Consider the following 21013-nt stretch of genomic DNA (forward strand, 5'->3'; position numbering starts at 1 on the left):
GGCTGCTATAGTTTCCCTGCTGTGGGGCTAATGTGCGACACTGTGTTGTCACACTGTGGTTGCCAGGTCCACTGACCCCTCCTGTTCTTTGTCTGCAGGTCTGGTATAAAAAGATCTTGGCAATGCCCTTTATTATGTCTTTAGACAGAGCAGTTTAACAAGAGCCAGTGGATGCTAATGGTCACCAAACTTTTGACAAAGATAATTATGGAGAACTTGTCAGTGTAGAACAACTGCCTTTACTACAGCACTCTTTAAATCCTTTAAGGGTAGACAGGGCCGTTTCAAGGCATTTGGGGGTCCCAAGTAAATAAACCCCACCACATATCATCAAACATACCCAGATCATACACAGTTCTATAAAGGTGTATTTTACATTTTGTTTTTCATGACCAGGTTACATTTTGAGAAAGTAAAATACATTTATTTATTACTATTTTTTTCCAGTGCTTTAAAACGCCGCTCACTGCTGGAGATGCTTGAGCATGGTGGAGCACTGTTGAGTACAGAGTTTGTGGCATTGAGCCTCAGTCTTGGTCACAAATAACATTATATTATTATTTATAATAACGTATAATAAAGTTATAATAAATAACAGCGGATCAAGTGTAATTCATACAGCAAAGCAACGGTATCACACACTATAACCACCATCTTCACTGAAATGGTATATTGTTGTTTGACCAAGATTAAGGCAAAATGCGCTGCAAGTGGAACTGAGTTTAGGCAGAGCGCGGCTCATATATATGAATTTAATTCATAACCAGTCTTTGTCTGGGGGCCCCAGGCCAGCTCGGGGCCCAAAGCAATTGCTTGGTTTGTCCTAGTATTGAAATTTGACAACAAAATTTATTTATTTATTTATTTATTTTTTTTTTTTGATAAATCTTTTTTTCATATTCATTAATATTAATCGTAATCTCACATGATTCTCAGCCACCACTGTGCAGAACTTGTGTGGTGATGTTTTTAATTAGCAGCCAAAACAAATCTGAAGTTGGCTTCCAATTCTAACTCAACTTAAACACTGCAGGGGTAAACAGTATACATTTCAAAAGCAGAACAGGACTTCTGCCTTATTTTATCAATGGTGGAATGGAGAGTTTAAGTAAGAGAAACTTTAGCTTAGCTTAGCTTAGCTCAGGGCCTTTCTGTAAACAGGACACAGAATAACAGCAAAAAGTGTTTGTTATTTTTTATGCCAGAAAAGGATAGAAATCAATCTTCCAAAAAAATGTTTGCCTGTTATCTGCTGTTTTTGTCCACACAGCCAAAAGTGCTTAGTTTGTTTGTACTTATGCAATGTCGGTTTCTTTCCTAATCAGTACCAGAGGAGAAAAAGTTTATTCTGTTTCTTACCAATGAACCGATGAGGCTTGAACACCTACACTGCACTGCCTGAGGGCACTGACGCAAATGTTACAAGGTGCCAAAGTGACCTTAGTGCAATGTATCATGTCAGTGTGAATACACACAAAGAGGTGACACCTTGACACTCTCACCACGTTCATAAAGGCTAGCAGTCCAGTGACAGATGAGGGAGCTCAGTGTTTGACATCAACTTATCCTCAGACATTTACACTCAAGCCCATCAGGCATGCTTTACTCTGACACTGACCCCTTTAATGACTCCCATGCTTTCCACACAAGTAATGAGGCAAGCATGCACATTCCACATCCAGACACGCCTACCGTTTTTATCCCCCAGGCCCGACACACACATTTCCATTATTATTACAGTCCATTAGCAATTCAGGGCGAAAGTAACATTAACTTATCTATGGGTCCATTAGGACCATGCTATCAAACACCATGTTTCCTTCTGCATCCCGTTTAACATAGTAAAAGGTATCACTGTGTGGGCACATGTGTGTGTGTCTGTGTGTGTGTGTGTGTGTGTCAGAGGGGGGTATTTTTCTAATGCACCGTTTGACATTTTCATTTGTTTAAATGGAGAGGAAGACTTAGAATTGGGCTCTGTTCTCAAAGACACTTCGATGAGGTCGAAAGTGGAGAAGTATTGGAGTAAATGTACTGCAGTGACAGTTATGTGATATGGTGTGTGAGCTAATATTGGCTGGGATGCTGCATCAATCACTAAATATGAAACAACTGGGCTTTTATGGGAGAGAGGTCAGCCATTTACTTTTATTTTGCTGACTATGCTGAAAAATGACGTTAAATCACTTCATGCCCGCTTTTAGGAGTGTGTGTGTGTGTGTGTGTGTGGGTGATTGGGTTGGTGTGCACATGAATCTTATACCTCAGCATGGGAGCAGATTCAAAACTTTGTATGTCAAAGTCTGTCATTACACGTTACGAATGTGAACCACATGCCACCTAACACCTAATTAAGCTATATTGAACAATTTTTATACTAATTTTCAAAAATACTTTGAATTGCTTTTCAGGTCAGACTTGACCTTTGCAATGCCCTCCTCCATAAACCATGTGTTATCATTTTTGTAGTTTTTCAGTTTTTGACAAAATCTGGCAGTTGTTCTTTATAATGTGTCCACATTTAAAAGTGATAGATAGAACATAGAACATAGAAATGTTCAAAATTTACTTTGATTTAAATCTTTTGACCCTGGCCTCCATTAAAAATGTATGTTTTTTTTCAATTTACATGTAAAGTAATTAATTGAGAGAAACCATGTTTTGTGTGACAGCAACAAATAAGGAAATAATGCATGAGAAGCTAAATGTTACTGTGATTTTGGTATAATGAAGAGTTTTTTTAGTATTACATAAATCAGGGGAGAAATGCAGAGATTTTTATCTTCTTTTTGAAGAAATCTGGCTGTGTAAAATTAGTGATCAATATATAGCACTGTATTTCTCTATTTTTATCATGCTATTTGGGGAGAAATTAATTAAAATGTGTAACTTCAATATTCAACTAATACTGTATGTTTACGTAAATAATATTTACAAAAAACATCCCTCCACCAGTCAATGTAAACTCTGGTAAGTTAGCTAAGCAGGTTATCAGTAAAAATCACACATTTTTCCCTGTTTCTTGGACAAAACACCCATTCGAATATTAGAATTAGGGCTGCCACAAACGATTATTTTTATAGTCGACTAATCACCGATTATTTTTTATGATTAGTCGACTAATCGGATCATACGTTAATTGAATATAAAACACAGTTTATCACAATAGAATGCAGCTGCTATTATACAACCAACATTAGATTTCAGCTATATGCTAACTAAAAATAAAAACAATTAAAATCATAGTTCATTAAACCTTTAATGAAATATGCAGCTTGTTGTAACAGACAATTATTTTACTGTTTAGCATAAAGTGTAAACAACTGTGTAAAATAAGGATAAGGCACTGGCATTTATGAAACATCTCAACCGTGAGGTTGTTTGAACTATTATGAAAAAAAAGTATATTAATAAAAAATGCCTCTCTGTCCAGATATTGTGTACATTACCGTACACAGGGCAGCGGTCTGCACAGATCTGATTGGCAGAGGAGAGCGTTTGGTGATTTTACACCACACATGACTGATCTGTGAGTTTACTGCACCAAAAAGCACTGAAAACAGAAGCCACTGTCAGAATGAAATCCTTCTCTGTAGTTTATCGGTTTGGGACGGCATTTGTGACAACGTCTGGGTCCGGATCCGGATCGCGGTCCGCCTATTAGTGACCTCTGTTTTAAAGCTATCAAGATGAGTAAGTTAAGTACTAAGTTAACGCTCTGTTTACGCTAATTTTAGCAGCTAAATAGCAATTTAGCTTCTTCGTCATTTAATCAGCCACAACATTCCTCCTTTTCAGGTGCTCGTGCATCGCGGTTGTGCTGCCGAGGAAGGCAAGTTCTTCATTGCAGATATTGCATTGCACGCGTTTCACTTTTATTTTCTTGGTGATCCCACACTTTTGAGTTCTGTAGCGGGGTAGCCATGAAACCAGAGCCTGTCTGTATAATGTCCTGAGATGTCGTCCACTACCTACCCCGGTTTCCACTACTGCGCATGTGCGTCCAGGACAGAAAGGCAGTCGCAGCAGTTTGGAGAGAAAAACAAAGAAAAAAAAAAAAACGACTAATCGACTATTAAATTAGTCGTCGACTATTTTAATAGTCGACATAATCGTGACTAGTCGACTAATCGTGGCAGCCCTAATTAGAATACTATGAATTATAATAAATGTGGAAATTTCTATTTGAAATACATGACCTGAAATAATGTTCATCCACGTTTTGTTATTGTTAAAAAGGTTTGGTTTTGAAGATGGATTTACTGGTAACTTGGTTCCATATGAAATATTCTGCAAACTAGTCGATATAACGCAAACAAGCTCGATCAGGTTTTAGGGCTAGAAGTATTCATTTTGATAAACTAAAATTTGCAAGATGAATATCTGCTATGGAATCTTTTCCTAGTTATGAGCATGCCATCATGTTATTATCCATCCTATTTTAACTCAGAAATGGCCTTCTTCACAACGATGCACAGAACCCAACTAACCAAATTTTCAAAACACACAGTATAAGAGAAGACTTGTATGAAATGATATTTATTTATTTATTTATTTATTCAATTAAATTAATTCTGAAACCAGAACCCAGTTTAAAAGCTTCACACTATTTATTTATTTGTATTTATTTGATAAACACATGCCATTCATTCCCAAGAACGGAAACACGGAGACAGAGGTATGAATTCATGTAGTGCAGCCAGCATACTCATAGCAGGTAATTTAAGTGTTTTGAACTAGATACTGGTTGATCAGATCTGAATTAATCTATAGGATATATGATTTATATCTAATAAGTGCCTGTCAGTTTGTGTGTTGTAGGCATGGCTGGATGGATGGGTGTGTGCGCAGTACTGGGAATGAAGAGAGATTACTGGGCTGCAGTGCAGAGGCTAAAGCACACGTCAGAGGTAATCCCTGTTTTTGACACTTTTCTCTGACCTCAGGTTACATAAGGGCCAGCGGATTGCTCAAAGCTGCCTTTTCCCTTTAAACCTCCTTGAGTACTGGCATCTGCTATAAACATTAATGGCTCAATATCATTCTTTTCATTGATCATTTAAATGTAATTTTATTTTTTTGGTTGGATAATTTTTCCAGGCAATACAGTAACATCTGTATGGTCACAATGTTGTCTGCACATCTCTGCACTACTTACCTCGGTTTCTTGCCATTTCTTGCCTCTGCTGTGATCTGTCAGAGTCTTTCTTCATGATGTTGATGTTACGGGCTTCTCTGGCAACCTCTTTGGAGAGCTCTCGGAAGTAACCCTTGGGATCACTGCTTATCTTCACTGTAAACAACAGAAACAGCAATTAGCAGGGTGGTCATTTGTTAAGTGTTTGCAAAGGTGATTGATGTGGCATTTCAGGTGGTTGATATGATGTAGCTATGGTATCCCAGACGGTTGCTAAAGTTTTGGGTGCTGGTTGGAATTATATTACACGTGGTTGCTATGCTGTTGCTATGCAGCCCACCCGTGTGCTGTCTCGCGTCTGGACCGATTAAGAGCTGAGTCAGAGCCGAGCACTCAAAACACAAGGAAAACAGCAAGACAAGAGTAATCAACCCTTTAATCAGAGTTTTTCTGGGATTAAATCTATAAATGTACCTGTAACTGGAAATAAAACTCATGTTTACTCCTGTTTACTCGCTGCGTATCTACTTCTTGCGTCAAGAATCAAAACATTGAAACATGACGTGTTGATGATTCCTGTGATGTGACTATTGAGCATGCGCACATCGTGGTGACGATGCTTAAATGATATATCGTGCAGCTCTAGATGTCACAATTTTCCTAAGTGGCTGGTAAATGGAATGTTTGTCTTCACTGTACATAGCAGATCATTTTTCTGTAAATTACCTACTAAAACACGAATTAGTTGGTAAGTGGTAATTTACACTGTTGGAAGAATGAATCCCTCTTTTTTTCTGGAGTGATTTGTTTCTCTGAACACTTTTGGATTAAATAAAGCACTAAGGCTTCTCAGCAACAATTACAAGTCAGTGGCAAGAACATGTACAATTAAAATGATGATTGTAAATTGATTTACTACTTCGACAGACAATCTCACAACTGTGCAACTCAGAACAAAAACTTAACGTTTAAAGCACATCACCGTGACACACAAAACATCCTGACAGAAAGATATGCTCTGCACCTAAACAAAAGTGACACTGGTAACTCATTGCAGACCTGTAGAGCAACAGTGTATCTCAATACGAAGGCACCAGCAGCTTGTCTACATAAGTAATCATAAAACGTTAATGTTTCCAATATTAAACCGTCAGCTCTGCTTTACAGCTGCTCCATAAAACCCCTACCCGGTGCCTCCATGCCCTCAGTGTATATTTTACAGTACATTATCGTATGTCTTAAGTAGAGGCCGACCGATCGATCGGCCAGCCGATTTAATCGGCCGATTTTTGTTATTTTTTTATCAATCGGCATCGGCCGATTTTCTTATTTGGCCGCGCCGATTTTAATCCGGCACATCTGCGGGCAGCTACTTGGAACGCAGCGCAAGGTTTCAAGAGTGAGCAAGACTTTCAACGGGTAAGGCATCCATTTTTACAATCCAGTGTCCCAAAGTCTATATTTTCTCTCATGATTAGTAATCTGTGATGTTGCTTCATTTACTGAAAAAGAATAGAATTTCAACTGCATCGGTGTTGTAGCATTTCTCTCCAAACGAAACTATGCTTAGCGTTGATGGCAGGAGTGCATTTGGAATGCGCCCTGACTCTGCAAGGCAAGCCCTATCTATAAGCTCTAGTATAAAATAACTGACGTCTCTTCTTCAGAAACGAAAATCTAAGTAAATAAAATCAAATTAACACTTGATATTTTCAGTATTTAAATTATTTTTAGACGAAATGAAAAAGGGCAGGACTAAAACTGTTTAAGGATATTCGCAGCATCAGCTGCGCTGAAATAATAATTACTGGTTAGTCAGGATTATTAGAGGACTGTACTTCTCCTTATATATAAATAAGCTTTATTGTAAACGAATTAATAAAACAAATAGTTTCTAAAATAATGGAGTTAAAATAAAACATCTCTTTTTCCTTCACTACAAACAGACATTAAATCATGCCGCCTCCTGCTGTTCTGCTGTAAAACTCACCCGTTTAAAGCGGTTTGCGCTGTTAGATATTAAATGAAACGATGAGCAGAATTTTCTGTTTTGTCGGGTTCTACTTTAGAACACCCTCCAGACTTTTCTGATAAAAGCTCATTTTATCCTGAACCCATAAAGTCCGCGCTCTTCAGCTTTCTCAACTCATTTTCCGCTCACGCACCGAACCTCCAGTACAGCTGATGAGACGCGTTTCTCTGGCTAAGGAGCTCATTTGAAGAAGAAAAAAAAAACAGATAAAGCTATATTTAAATTACAGCACCTGTCTGTTTTTGCATTATTTATAATTTTATTCTTAATTTAAACGTCACCCATTTTTGTAAAATAATAGCTGCAGCCCTAATGTGAACATTTTATAACATTGTCCTCCCATGTCCATTCGTTTTCAACTGCATGGAGTTGAAGAAGAAATGAGCTTTGCCGTTTTGGAGTAACTATCTAAAGTTGTCACATTATGGAAGTCTTCTTGCACTCTGTTAAACATATTAAAATGAATAATTAATAGACTAACAGACTGCAACAAGTCATACATTTGTTAATTAGTAGGCCCCTACAGTAAATTTTATATAATAGCCAACATAATATTTCTACTATAAACATGAATATATAGTGTATATAGAACATATGTTATATAATGAATAAAATAAAATGTTATGGATAATACAATCTAAATAAAATTAATATTTTTTTTATTAACATATAGTGATATAGTAACATTAAAGTCACTATAAAATGCTAACCTTATTTTCAATAAATTGTGTGAAGTTTACAACTGTTGTGCCTCCTCTTACTAGTATGATTTTAAGCATGCCAAATAAGTATAATACGATAGCATATCGGCCCTAAAAATCGGCAGGTCACATCAGCCATCGGCTGACTCTGACCACTAATGATCGGTATCGGCATCGGCCTTAGAAAAACCCATATCGGTCGGTCTCTAGTCTTAAGCCGAACATCACTCGGGTGGCAGGAAAAAGTGCGGCTACTGCACTCTTTAAATACACCCCCAAGGCTCCAGGAAGAGCCAGGAGAGACTTGAGGGTAATCAATGTGTGTGATGAGTGTGTGTGCTCTGCAGCTTTTTGCTGCGCGAGGGGAAAGCAGTGAAGTGTTGCAGGACAGAGTTAGATTGAAGCTCTTCTACTGTCCCCAATACCTCTTAATACCAAATCAGCACTACAGGAGAGAGAGAGGAAGAGAGGGGGGTGAGAATGGTACAAATCTTCACATTTTTCAAACATGAATGGTAAAAAATATATATCAATATCAGCTATAAAAAAGGCAGTTTCTAGGCTGTTGCTACAGGGTTGCTGTGGTAATCCAGATGGTTTCCATGGTGTTGCTAGTGGGCGGTTACCTTTTGGTTGCAATGGTATTAGCAATGGTAATGGCGATTCTATTGCTAGATAATTACTAGGAGGTTGCAAGGGTGTTACTAGCTGGTTTCTACAGTAGTTAAGGGAGTTTTTATGGTGTTAATCTTAATCTTGATTTCTAGGTGGTTGCTATGGTATCACTTATGGTTGCTATGGTATTGCTACATGGATGTTATAATGTGGCTATGTATTTAATAGGTGGCTGCTATGGTATTTCAAATGGCTGATATGGTGTTCTTTAGTGATTGCAATAAAAGTCTGTTTGCAACACTATAGCACCTATTCATTTAGCAGAGTTGCTTCAAGGCTGAAATGCAGTTGTATATAACAAATTAATATTCAATATTATACATTTCGGATTTATTCAAATTAAAATGTGTCCCAAGATAAAAAAAGCAGACTTGGGACCAGGCAGCTGGTTCATTTCCCAGTACAGGCAGAAAAAGGGAGAGGGGGAAGTGAAGAAACAGCATTTTGTCCCCCTTAAGCATTCACGGCTGAGTTGCTGTTAAGCAGGGCATCTAAACCTCAATTGCTCCCCAGGTGACAAGGGGGTTACCCACTACTGCAGGTGTGTACTCTCGCTGCCCACAGTCACATGTGTGTGTGTGTGCGCCATAGTTGGGTTAAATATAAAGCCCACAAAGGAAAATCAAATTCTCAGTTTTGCACCATGTAAACTTTGTTTCAAAGTTCCGAAACACAATATTCACACCAGTCCATATTTAAATCTGCAGGCTGATGGATGTGCCATGCTGAGGTGCATTAAGTCTGTACAAAGCACAGCATTGAACATGCAGCCATAAGAAATATTAAACCAGCATCCTTTAAGCACTTATTTTCCAGGTACAAACTAAATGTCTAAATGTATAAAAGTACACAGGAGTTCACAACTTTAACACATTTAAATATGTTCACACATTTATTCTACAGTAGTTTAGTCTAGGCCTTCACAAAAAATATTCTAAACAAGATAAAACAACTGCCATATAATCTCAGGTTACTACACGTGTGATGCTAAAATCTTTGCAATTAATGCACTTTACCATGTCAAACTACATGCAGCCGTCTCATAATTATTACAATAAAAACATATATATCAATCAGATATTGAGATACTGTTTTTTTCATGTTTCAAAGAAATACTGATTCTTTAACATTATAATATTTGTTAAGGATTTATCATATCATAACGTAAATCACCACCCCTCAAACATATCAAGAGTCAGTTTAATTTTGCATAATACTGAGGACAACAGGGGGAATAAAATACAAAAAAATACATGTACATGAGCTCCTCATCATGTTATGGTTTGGCTAATTTCTGGATTTCCTAGATAATTACACAAAACACTGAATGCGTAAGTGCACACAACAGATTTTAAGAGAGGGTGTGGCATTTCTATTACATTTTATTTGAATGTTGCACCTGGAATTGTGTTTATTTATACTGTCCTTAAAACTGAGATGCAGCCAAGCTTAGTAGCTTATACGCAAAGCTTTAGCAGTTCTAAGGTTGTGACACAGTATTCTCTGTGGTTTGTGAACAGAAAACACAGCGTTTTTCTGTTTTCTGAAAGCTTCTGTTATAAGAATGGAATGCAGAGAAATAAAATGTTATTCCTTACTGGTCTTTTCATTTGTGTCTTCAACAATTTTGTGAAAATGTGAGACAAAGGAAAAAAGAGAATAAAGGTCATTAGAAGGGTACCACTATCAAATAACTCAAGCAAGGCAAAAATGGCTAAAGCTTTGTTTTCAGGTTACGTAATTTAGGGCTCCAATTTCAATGATGCAGAGAATAAAGACAGAAAATGAATCTGACAGAAGAACAGAATTAAAACAATAACACTCAGTGTCGCTGATGCAATACACTATTGACTAAGAGTGTGTTCACACCTAATTGGTTTTCTCTACATCAAATTAATTAAAATGTTTGTAACCCAGGAGTGGGGCAAAATGGGAAAATGTAAGTGTACCATAACGCATCATAGAAAACTATATGAGAACATTCTCCGTGCTTATTGGTCAATATTTTTCCTGACGGGAACAAGAAAGAAAATACAGGAAAAAGGTCTTGTTTTCTGCAATAGTGCATATCGCCGCTGTCCAATGAAAAACACTTATCTCTGAAACACCAACGTTACAGGAGAGAAATCAAGAAATTTTGCCAACGTGTAAGGGACAGTTTGTCTGTTCAAATTATGTAGTTAACTAAAAAATGGACATAAATGGAGATAAGTGTTTTTCCCTCATTTCTTTCTACTATGCAGACAAACCCAACTAAGAATGTTATCTGTGCAGTTCTGGAGAGAATCTAGTCTACACAATGTAAGAAAGCCAAAATACTCATGAACATAGCTTTACTTACTGTTGTTGTTAGATGTTAAATAAAAAATAACATTTATTTTTATAATTTGACTTATATATATATAATATAACTTTTTGAACTTTTCTTATAGTTGAGAAGACTTTTTATGGAAATATTTAAAGAAAATGGCAAAAGATAAACCTTTTTTAATTGAACAACATCATGGGCTATGCTTCTCTCGACTTCTCTCGACGAGTTTTTTGATGATTATGTATAAATCAAGTAATACACTGAATATTAAAATGGCTGATGTTGGGGATATGTTGTGTTTTGGTAAGTTTTCAGTCTCATACCTGGTCCCCTCCCACCGCTGGTCTGGTTGCTGCTACGGCTGAATGCAGACAGTGGCTGGCTCTTCTGCTTTAAAGTGCTATGACCTGACAACAGCGCAGTGAGGTTCTCTCGGGTCAACTCCAGCTTCTTACTGGGCGGCTGGGGAGTGCCTGCATGAGTAAGAGTGTGTGTATGTTTGAGAGAGAGAGAGAGAGAGAGAGAGGGTGAATGAGAGAGGGAGAAAATGGAAAATAAATATACTGCACAAGCATGTTAAAATTTTACAAATGATGCAACACTAGCTAACAGCAGTCTACGACCTAACAAGCTGCCATTCAGGGCTTATGAGGTCAGCGGTCCCAGTGAGAGCACCACTACTTGCTAGCATGCACTACTTCTGAATGACTGAAAGCCCCATTCTTAGCGCTCAGTGCATTAGCTTTTAGGGCTGCCTGTGGCCAAGGCCAGTTTTGTTGCATTGCATTGTTTGCTTTCTTTATTTTCTGCAAGTAAATGATATAAACAGCATTTCAAATACAGATTTTTATATTTAATTTTAAAAAGTAAAATTTAAATATTGGTGTCAATTGATAAAAAATATCAAATTAATCATAATATATTTCTGTGGTTAATTTCTCTACTTCTTCCTAGAAACTAAGCTTTTAATAATGGGTATTTAAATGTGAATAAAAAAATCAGTGTTGGAAACATTTAAGATATGTATTATTGGTGCCAATCACTTAAAAATACTTGCATTGATCACAATAATATTCTGTGACTAAATCATGGATAAAATCATGATTACATTTATTTAAGTTCTGGGTTGTTTTGTAACTGTATTTTTGGGAAGGGGACAGTAATAATGGTGTAGTGTGTAGGTTTAAACCTGGCAGAATAGATCATTTTTTTTACTGTATTATAATATCTTAGGGTAGTTTCGATGCCTTTGAACTAGAATATTGTAATGTTCCGAGTTACTAAGTTTAACTGAGAAAGATAAAGAGATTAAAAGACAGAAAGACGGCATAAACTTCCGCATAAATAAAAAGTAATCTACCTTCTGAACCCAACAGTAAGCGTTGCTGTGTTGCATTGCTAAATAAAACTGCTAATGTGTCACCAGGCAATATTGTCACATGATTCATTTGCATTCAAAACATTTAAATTAACATTTTCAGATTAACTGCATGCGTTAACGTGTTTATGGTGGCAGCCTTACAAATTATAAATAGTAAAAACAAAGAAATAAAAAAAAATACATCTCCAAAATGGGAACTAATTAAGGAGCATTTGGAGCTATCTGTTCATTAATTACGACATTTGAACACAATGTAAAAAGCAACTACGATTTTCATATTGTGTAAAAATAAAACAAAGAAATTAGATGCGGTTGTTGCATGAGAATATTTTCACCTACACACATGCTCTTGTTAAAAGCTTGAAATTTGACAAAGTATTCCTAAACTTTCTAAGCTAAAGTGAGTGTCAGCACAGTGAGATTATATGGTAGCAGCTCTGAGCTGTGAAAGTGGCCAATAAACTGACTGCACCGGTTCTAAAATTAGAATACAGTAGTCAATTTGTAAGATCAATATAAACATTAGCTCAGATTCACAGTATCATTGCTGTCCTCTTAAACACCAGACACACAGCTCCACCTATCATCAGCCACCTACACAGGGGGCTACATTAGTTCGTTTTTAAATCCTTAAGAACTCCGCAGCTTTGCAGTTCATCAAAGGCAGCTACCGAGTCTGAACGTCAGCAACAACTGCTGCGTTTCTAACGGCGCTAATGAGGAGTAGCTATTTCCATCCCAGTCCAACTGAGTTCACACAGGACAGAATTTGGTCAAAGAAGGTCACTGAGCTATTGGGGAGCTCGAGGTCAAGCTAGGGCATCAGAGGTTTAAAATATTAACCATCACTCACTTTAGATGACACCCAAGGTCTTGACAGCTTTCAGTTTTCAAATACGTAATTTTTAAATATTTATATTTTCTAAAGTTAAGTCGCTTAAAGACTGGAAATAGTGCTGAGAATTTTACGTGTCAAAATATTTAACTAATGAACACTTTGATTCAAATGACTCAAAGCAAAGATTTAATATTTATGGAACACTATGGTAATAATACAAATAATTCTAAATCAGTTGAAAATTAGTTGAAAAATATTTGAAAAACTTAATGTGGAATGTATCAGGTATTTGATGTGAAATAGTACACTGTACAGAGTAAATATACCTGTAGCATAAATTATTTATTTGCTGGCCAAAAGCTATCTATCGTTTGGTTTACAGCTTAACTACAGTGCTTATTAATTATCATCATCATCATCATCATCAGTGCAATTGAATTGGTACCTTTGTGTCTTTAGTACACCTCCATATACTATATATTATTAATAAATAAACACTATTACTGTATTTTTTGCACTATAAGGCGCACTTAAAATGCTTTAATTTTCCCAAAAATCGTCATTGCGCCTTATAATCCGGTGCGCCTTATGTATGATTTTTTTCAGTCAGGTTGTAAGGAGCAGTAAAGCCACTCTGTTGAAGTACAGAGTTATACAGGAGTTTCAGTTTAGTTCTGAAGCAGTATTAGCATTAGCAGCTAGCTCTTTCGCCGTTCAGAGGCGAGTGTTATCGGCCTATAGCCTACTGCTAACCCCAGCTAGCACTGCTTGAGCAGCATTAGCATTAGCCACTAACCATGGCGAGATCTGCTGAATTATAAGGAAAACATGGTAAAACCCCTGTTCCTTATAAAAGTGCCGCTCAATGCGCCTAATAATCCGGTGCACCTTATGTATGAAAATAGACTAGTGAGCCTTATAATCTTGTGTGCCTTAAAGTGCGAAACATACGTTAAAATATCCAATACTATTTAAGTAAAGTAATGTTAACAGTAAGAGTCAGTAGAGGTAATGCAGAAAGAGTGTGATGTGGTACTGCACCTGGGATTTCACCATTGACCTGGCCCTTATTGTTAGCAGTGTGATTCGTCCGAGAGGGATCATCAACAGACACTGCGCTGCCCTCAGGATTGGAGTAGAACAACAACAGAGGCTGGAAATGTCCTCGGATGCATTTAGTTACAACATCCTTCCATTTAGTGCCCACCTATGAAGACAAAAACACAAATGCAAGCATTTAATACGATAACTACATTATTTCACTCAGAGACCGCCAATACAAAATACAACCTCTTATGTAGAGGAGAATGAGACTTTCCATTAAATATTAACAGCCAATTTAGTATTATTTACCTTAGCCTGTACAGAACACTTTAAAATTTAATCAAATGCTGACTCATTGTTTGATAAGAGTTAAATTGATGATAATGCTGCGTTTCATTTACTTTACTTGGAAGTCACATGTCGGAGCTGGGAATTACATCACACTCAGCTGACAGAATTCCAGTTAAACATTGAGATAACTGTACACTATTTCAAAACATTTTCATTAAACAGTACGGCAAAAATGTGTCACACTTTTATGTTCCAGGTTCTCATGGACAGCATTGAGCCAGGTTAGCTCTGTTAGTCATACCAGTAGATAAAAAACGCATTGTGCAGAAATTTGCATATCTAAACATCGTGAAAACCTATGCACAGATAAAACTTAATAATATTACGCCATTTCCTACTGGTGATGTGCAGTGCAGCCATCTTAGATTCTGAACTCAAAGACGTTGGGATGTTTCAGTTAAAATATCCTACTTGAAAATCAGAAATTCTGACAAATCTGAGTTATGTGAATGGGCATGGAGTACATGCAGTACATTCCTTTCTTTTGACTTACGGCAAGGTTTATTCTTAGACATAAAAGCAAAAGATGTGTTGTGAAAGGTTCAGGTAGGTGTTAATGCGAGTTAATAAGTGAGTGTGTGTGTGTGTGTGTGTTTACTAGGGCCACTCCAGGCAAACAGATGGAACCTTACACCTTAATTAACACAATGGGAATAAAACGTGTGTGCGCATGTGTGAGACTGAAGGAGTCAGACGCAGTGAAGGAGAAAGTGATAGAAAACGAGAATGCTTGTGTGTTTGGTGGGGGCAGTGAAAAAGTGTGTACATTCATATTATAAACATAGCGTGCTTGGTAGGTACCAACAGCGTCTTTGTGTGTGCTAGACATACACAAAAAACACATGGATAGGTATAAAAACACAGAAAGCATGTTTTAAAAAGAAAGCACCTGCATACTTATTTCTTCAGTGCCGGACCCTGTTAACTGGGTCCACTTTTGGATGCACCTCTATTGCTCTAAGAAAATACACCAGTTGTTTATAAGCAAGCTCTGTTCAGCCTAGTGTGTGTGTGTGTGTGTGTGTGTGTGTGTGTGTGTGTGTGTGTGACTCCGCAAGGGAGAGAGGGAGAGAGAGAGTGTGTGTGTGAGCGCACGGGGTAATCCATCTTGGTGGGGGCGACGGGCACCTCCAGCCCAGTGAGAGCTGAAGTGCACACACAGCACAAGCACTGCACTGCTGATGGATTGATGAAGGGCTACAGAGCTCGGCGCCAAACCCTGCACTGCATCTCTGGGCATGCGCACGTGTACTACACACATGCACACAAACGCATTACAGTGCATTACACACGGTCATTTCATTATCAGCTAGTAGGAACACAATGCAGTCATGATTTAAGAATCCAGGTGCGGATTTAAAATGATGAGAACCAACAGGGGTGACTGATAGCTGGTAGGAATGTACTGCATGAAGATAAGCTAGGCTTCAAACAGTGTATAGTTACAGAACCTGACTGAGAACAAAGGACCAGGTGTGCAGAGTAAGAAGTAGCCTGAGGAGAAGAAGCTGGGGTTGTGTTTTTCATGACATACCACGGGATGAACAGAGCGGACGTACATTAGGACTGGGGAAAAGATGTTTAATATTTATGTATTTAAAACAAAATTAAATTAAATTAAATTCATTATATTTCACCTGCTAGAAAGGTTAGCCTCTGAGTCTGATTTAGTCCAAAAAAGAAAGTGCATGGTTTGTTTGTGTGGAAATGACTTGGTTAATGAGGCTCAACATATAACAGTGTTGTGCAAACTATGCCGTACAAATATTGCAGTTAAAGAAGCAGCGTGATGCTTTTATTTCACCACCTTTACCAGTTTGCTAAGACTGTGAAACACCATGGAAATTTCAATATATATATATATATATATATATATATATATATATATATATATATATATATATATATATATATATATATATATGTATATATATAACTTTGTCAAAGTGCTTTTGTTGACTCTGAAGAAACAAATGCTATTATTATTATTATCATTGTTATTATTAAAAATTCAGCTATATTGTTGCGCAAGTCTTTTCCGTGCAATTAAAACACCCACCTCTTTGACTGTGGCATCATCAAAGAAGACCCATTTGGAAGACTTTGTGTGGTAGGCGAAGGAACAGTAGTGTCTGCTGGAGTAGCAAATCATCCCCACCAACTGCAGATCACTCTTTTTGGCATGCTCATCGGTGACACGATAAAAGAGCTGCATGAGCAGAGATAAGGGGGAAAAAAACAAAACAAAGAGACACAATATGTTTAATTCTGCTCATCTAACAACTAGAAAAAAACACAGCTAGCGTGTTATACATAAACACACACTTCTTGCACTATTGTTGTGCAATGAAAAAAAAAAAAGTCTTCCACCACCATGAGCTTTTATATGCTTTCATAAACAACAAGAGTCAGTTGCTCGTCCACCTCCGCTTTCTAATCGCTTTCGTTTTTTCTTTTACAGCATCTAAAACAATGGTGCGCAGCACAGGAGTAGAACAATTTTCCTGTACGCCCTCCACCATCTCATGAAGAGCTGAGGCATGAATTGAGGCCTTTGTAGTGACCCGTGGGCTTCCTGCAACACTAATCCACTACTTGTGTGGAGTGTGTTCAGCTCTAGAGAAGGGGGCGTCAGGAAGAATGCATGCTTTCTTGCCCCCAAGGGAAAGTGTTTGGAGTACAGAACTCTTGCTTTGAACCACAGCAGATAGACTAAAGCTCTGCAGCTTAGTTCTTCTATCTGAGCAAAAGAAAAAACAAATGCACAACAGTCTTCTAAACTTATTTTAACTTTTCTGCCATTTATCATGACCCAGAGTCTCATGAAATTTAATTAGGGGACTAATTACTAATACTTACTACATTTTAAATGTGTAGTATAGATAAATATCTCAAACTTGAGTATACTCAAATATCCAAGATATATACCGTATTTTTCGGACTATAAGGCGCACCGTATTATAAGACGCACTATCAAAGAACGCCTATTTTCTGCTATTTTTCCATACATAGGGCGCATCGCATTATAAGGCGCGTTAAGTGACACTAGAAAGGGTGCCTATATCAAAGTGAACAGGGGTGGCGCCATGTTTCCCTTCCCCCACCGGGGGTGGTCGCTTGCCGGTGGAGCGTCTCAGTATACAAATCTAGCTTTTTCAAAGTCAAACGAGTGCTGGATATTAATCTACACAGATTCCTCTCCTGAAAACTGTTTATTTGGGTGAGTAACGTGCTTCAGTTTATTTACAGTAATCTTAGATTTCCAGATGTCCACTAAGGCTTGCTGCACCAGCGTTAGCATAGCTATCCGCTAGCACGCTAGCTAGTCACCTAAACTAGTAAAGTTAACCCAAACTTAAACGACAGCGTTACACTGAGTAATCCTGCGTGTTCTGGTAAGACAGTGAGATAATAGCTAGCGATTCGTCCCCCGTAGCTTGTTTTAACACGGTAAACAAGCAGATTACAGGCTGATAAAACTCACCTCTGAGAGAGTTAGCGCTTAGCATCTAGCTAATGCTAGCCAGGCAAAGCAGCACAGACTTACAGGCCGATAACTCACCTCTGAACGGTGAACGCTTAGCGATTAGCATCTAACTCTAATAATACTGCTCCAGCAGTATTAAAAGTGCTAAATTTAGAAAATACTGATCTCTGAACAGTGAAAAAGCTAGCTAGCTAAGCGGTTAGCATCTAGCTAATGCTATTGCTGCTCCAGCCTCGGAGCGGCACGGCTCTGCACGGAGTGTGTGTTTACTGCTCCTTACACCTGACGGGTAAAATTTAGATAATACTGATCTCTGAACAGTGAATAAGCTAGCTAATGCTATTTGCTGCTCCAGCCTCGGAGCTGCACGGCTCTGGACTCTGTATAGCACTGAAACTCTGTATAACGCTGCACGGAGTGTGTGTTTACTGCTCCTTACAACCTGACGAGTAAAATTTAGATAATACTGATCTCAGTGAATAAGCTAGCTAGCTTAGCGGTTAGCATCTAGCTAATGCTATTGCTGCTCAGCCTCGGAGCTGCACGGCTCTGGACTCTGTATAGCACTGAAACTCTGTATAACGCTGCACGGAGTGTGTGTTTACTGCTCCTTACAACCTGACGAGTAAAATTTAGATAATACTGATCTCAGTGAATAAGCTAGCTAGCTTAGCGGTTAGCATCTAGCTAATGCTATTGCTGCTCAGCCTCGGAGCTGCACGGCTCTGGACTCTGTATAGCACTGAAACTCTCTATAACGCTGCACGGAGTGTGTGTTTACGGCTCCTTACAACCTGACGAGTAAAATCCATACAAAAGGCGCACCGTATTATAAGACGCACTGTCAATTTTTGTGAAAATTAAAAGTTTTTAAGTGCGCCTTATAGTCCGAAAAATACGGTAACTAGAGACCAGCTGTGTGGTTACAATGCACACAATTATCTGACAATATAAGGAAAAACTAAAAGGGAGAAGATACTCATGTTGTCTGCAACAGCATTAAAAAAAATGCAGATAACTACACAAGTGGTGGCTGAAGAGCTTGTAGTGACAACAAAAATATTCATTACAAGAATATATAGTACTGCAGCAAAATAAATGCAATAAAAGTTTAAAATTAGTATAACTGTTTCAAACATTCATTAAAAACAAAATAAATATGTGAACTTTTGTCTAATTTGTGTATAGTAAATTTCTATATAATTTTATAAATTTAGTATTAAATAATAAAGAAATAATGTAACAAAAAAATAATGTAATGTAACAAAGAAAAATCTACCACTAATACCAATACTAAAGTGCAAAACATTAAGTGCATGCACACAAACTGCAAACAAACACTCAAAAAAAAATAACATTAAAGCTTCACAGTAAATAAAAAAAATACAAAATAGATTGGCTGTCAATCTATTGACAGCAAATCTGCACCACTACATGATAAGTTAGCATGTTAATATTTTATGTACTACACTGTCAAATTTAGATTTAATATATAGCATCTACCTAATAGTATTAGTGTGTAGTTGTGTGCAATTGGGACACAACCTAGGTTATAGAGGTAGTAAGGCAAGGCAATATATCAAGCTTTTAAGAATTTTCTATATATTTTCATATGAGATATAAGATGAGACAATATGGTCTATATGGATTAGCTTTGACAGTTTGCCTTTCTCTTGTCCCTATTTGTCGATACCGATACATAGCCAATTGATCTTTCCATCTCTAGACTATAGTTCATGTTCATCTACACATTTATGTTATGGGATTAAAAACATTGAGATAAATATCATATATTGCCTTTCAGCTAAAAAATAGAGATATTAGTTTTGTCCAGCCCTAAGAGATAGTGTAGTGTAAGATATCAGCACAGATTTTGATATTTAGAAGTCATGGCTGAGAATTCTTACTGTCACAGCAACAAGTATCATTTGCTGGTTCAGGTAGAAATCAAACTCTATACCAACTACTTCAAAACAGAGGGGTCATAATGATTAGGCTGGACCAACTACACTGCTGAAATAGTTACACAACCCACGCCGTGCAAAGAGGATAAAGTCAGAGTTCATTTCTCACATATGCTCTGTAGCACCACAATAATCAGCCCTCTGTCCGGAGACAGCTGTGGCCCCACAAAAACAAATACGCACACAACAATCCTGCAACCTTTCTGACGTCAAACGATCCTGTTATGGATGTTTTTAATTGTGCTGTCGTGCTCCAGGAGCTAATCTGTTTTACATGATGTACAAGATCAAGGTGATGTTTTAGTCTAGCTAGTATAAATAGAACATTATGAGAAACACAAGTAGAACAGGATAAGCAGCAGAGTCTGCAGTTTACAGAAAGTTGCAGTTTTAACACTGTCCATAAGTTCCAAAAAAAGATACATTTCATATACATAATTTATTTGTCTTATTTGTTTATGGAACGGAGTATGCGTCTGATGCTGACAACACTCTATTTCAGCCTTGCTGCCGACGCTGTTATAAGCGTAGTCAGACAATTGGACTAATCTGCTAGCACAGCCTGGCAGAGTGCGGAGTAAACAAGAACGTTCTAATCTCCTGTTCTGGACAGAATCATGGCTTTCTCTCAGTGCTTTGGTTGGCTTTAAAGCTGTGTAATTTCTACCCAGTTTTGGTGATCTTTCTGCTCAAACACACAACATGGTAGTGCTGGGCGATAAAACGATATCGATATTTATTGCAAAATATATTTTCCTTGATAGCTATGATAAGCCGAGGCGATAGGATTCGATAAACTTTATGTTCTATTTCCCGTTTAAGTAGCGCTGAGAGCAGGCGCAGCACGCGATCAGGCAGCACGCTGAACTGCATGCTCAGCCAAGTACCACATGCCCCCGATAGACTAAAATGTAACTAAAACTATTATACATTTTAGTCAAAAGACTAAGACTAAAACTATTTTAAAATCACCTGTCAAAATAAACACTGTAATATACTCTTGTATTTTGCTTTATTTAGTTGGAATAATCTTTTGATTAAATACAATTTTATTAAAAATCCATGTGCTATTGCAATTTAATTTAAACAGAC

At 37.5% G+C, this 21013-nt stretch overlaps 1 protein-coding gene across 1 annotated transcript in view; it reads right to left on the minus strand.

Annotated features, from left to right (window-relative positions):
* LOC103035264 (inactive ubiquitin carboxyl-terminal hydrolase 53) overlaps positions 1-21013 on the minus strand; it is a 66952-nt gene that overhangs the window by 21875 nt on the left and 24064 nt on the right. Inside the window, exons 9-12 of the mRNA XM_007255169.4 lie at positions 16530-16679; positions 14117-14282; positions 11180-11329; positions 5159-5293 (exon numbers count right to left, since the gene is read on the minus strand). Of these exons, the coding sequence (XP_007255231.3) occupies positions 5159-5293; positions 11180-11329; positions 14117-14282; positions 16530-16679 (601 nt within the window). The remainder of the gene's footprint in view (positions 1-5158; positions 5294-11179; positions 11330-14116; positions 14283-16529; positions 16680-21013) is intronic.

The sequence above is a fragment of the Astyanax mexicanus genome, chromosome 8, assembly GCF_023375975.1.
Source record: "Astyanax mexicanus isolate ESR-SI-001 chromosome 8, AstMex3_surface, whole genome shotgun sequence".
Classification (NCBI taxonomy): Eukaryota; Metazoa; Chordata; class Actinopteri; order Characiformes; family Acestrorhamphidae; genus Astyanax; species Astyanax mexicanus.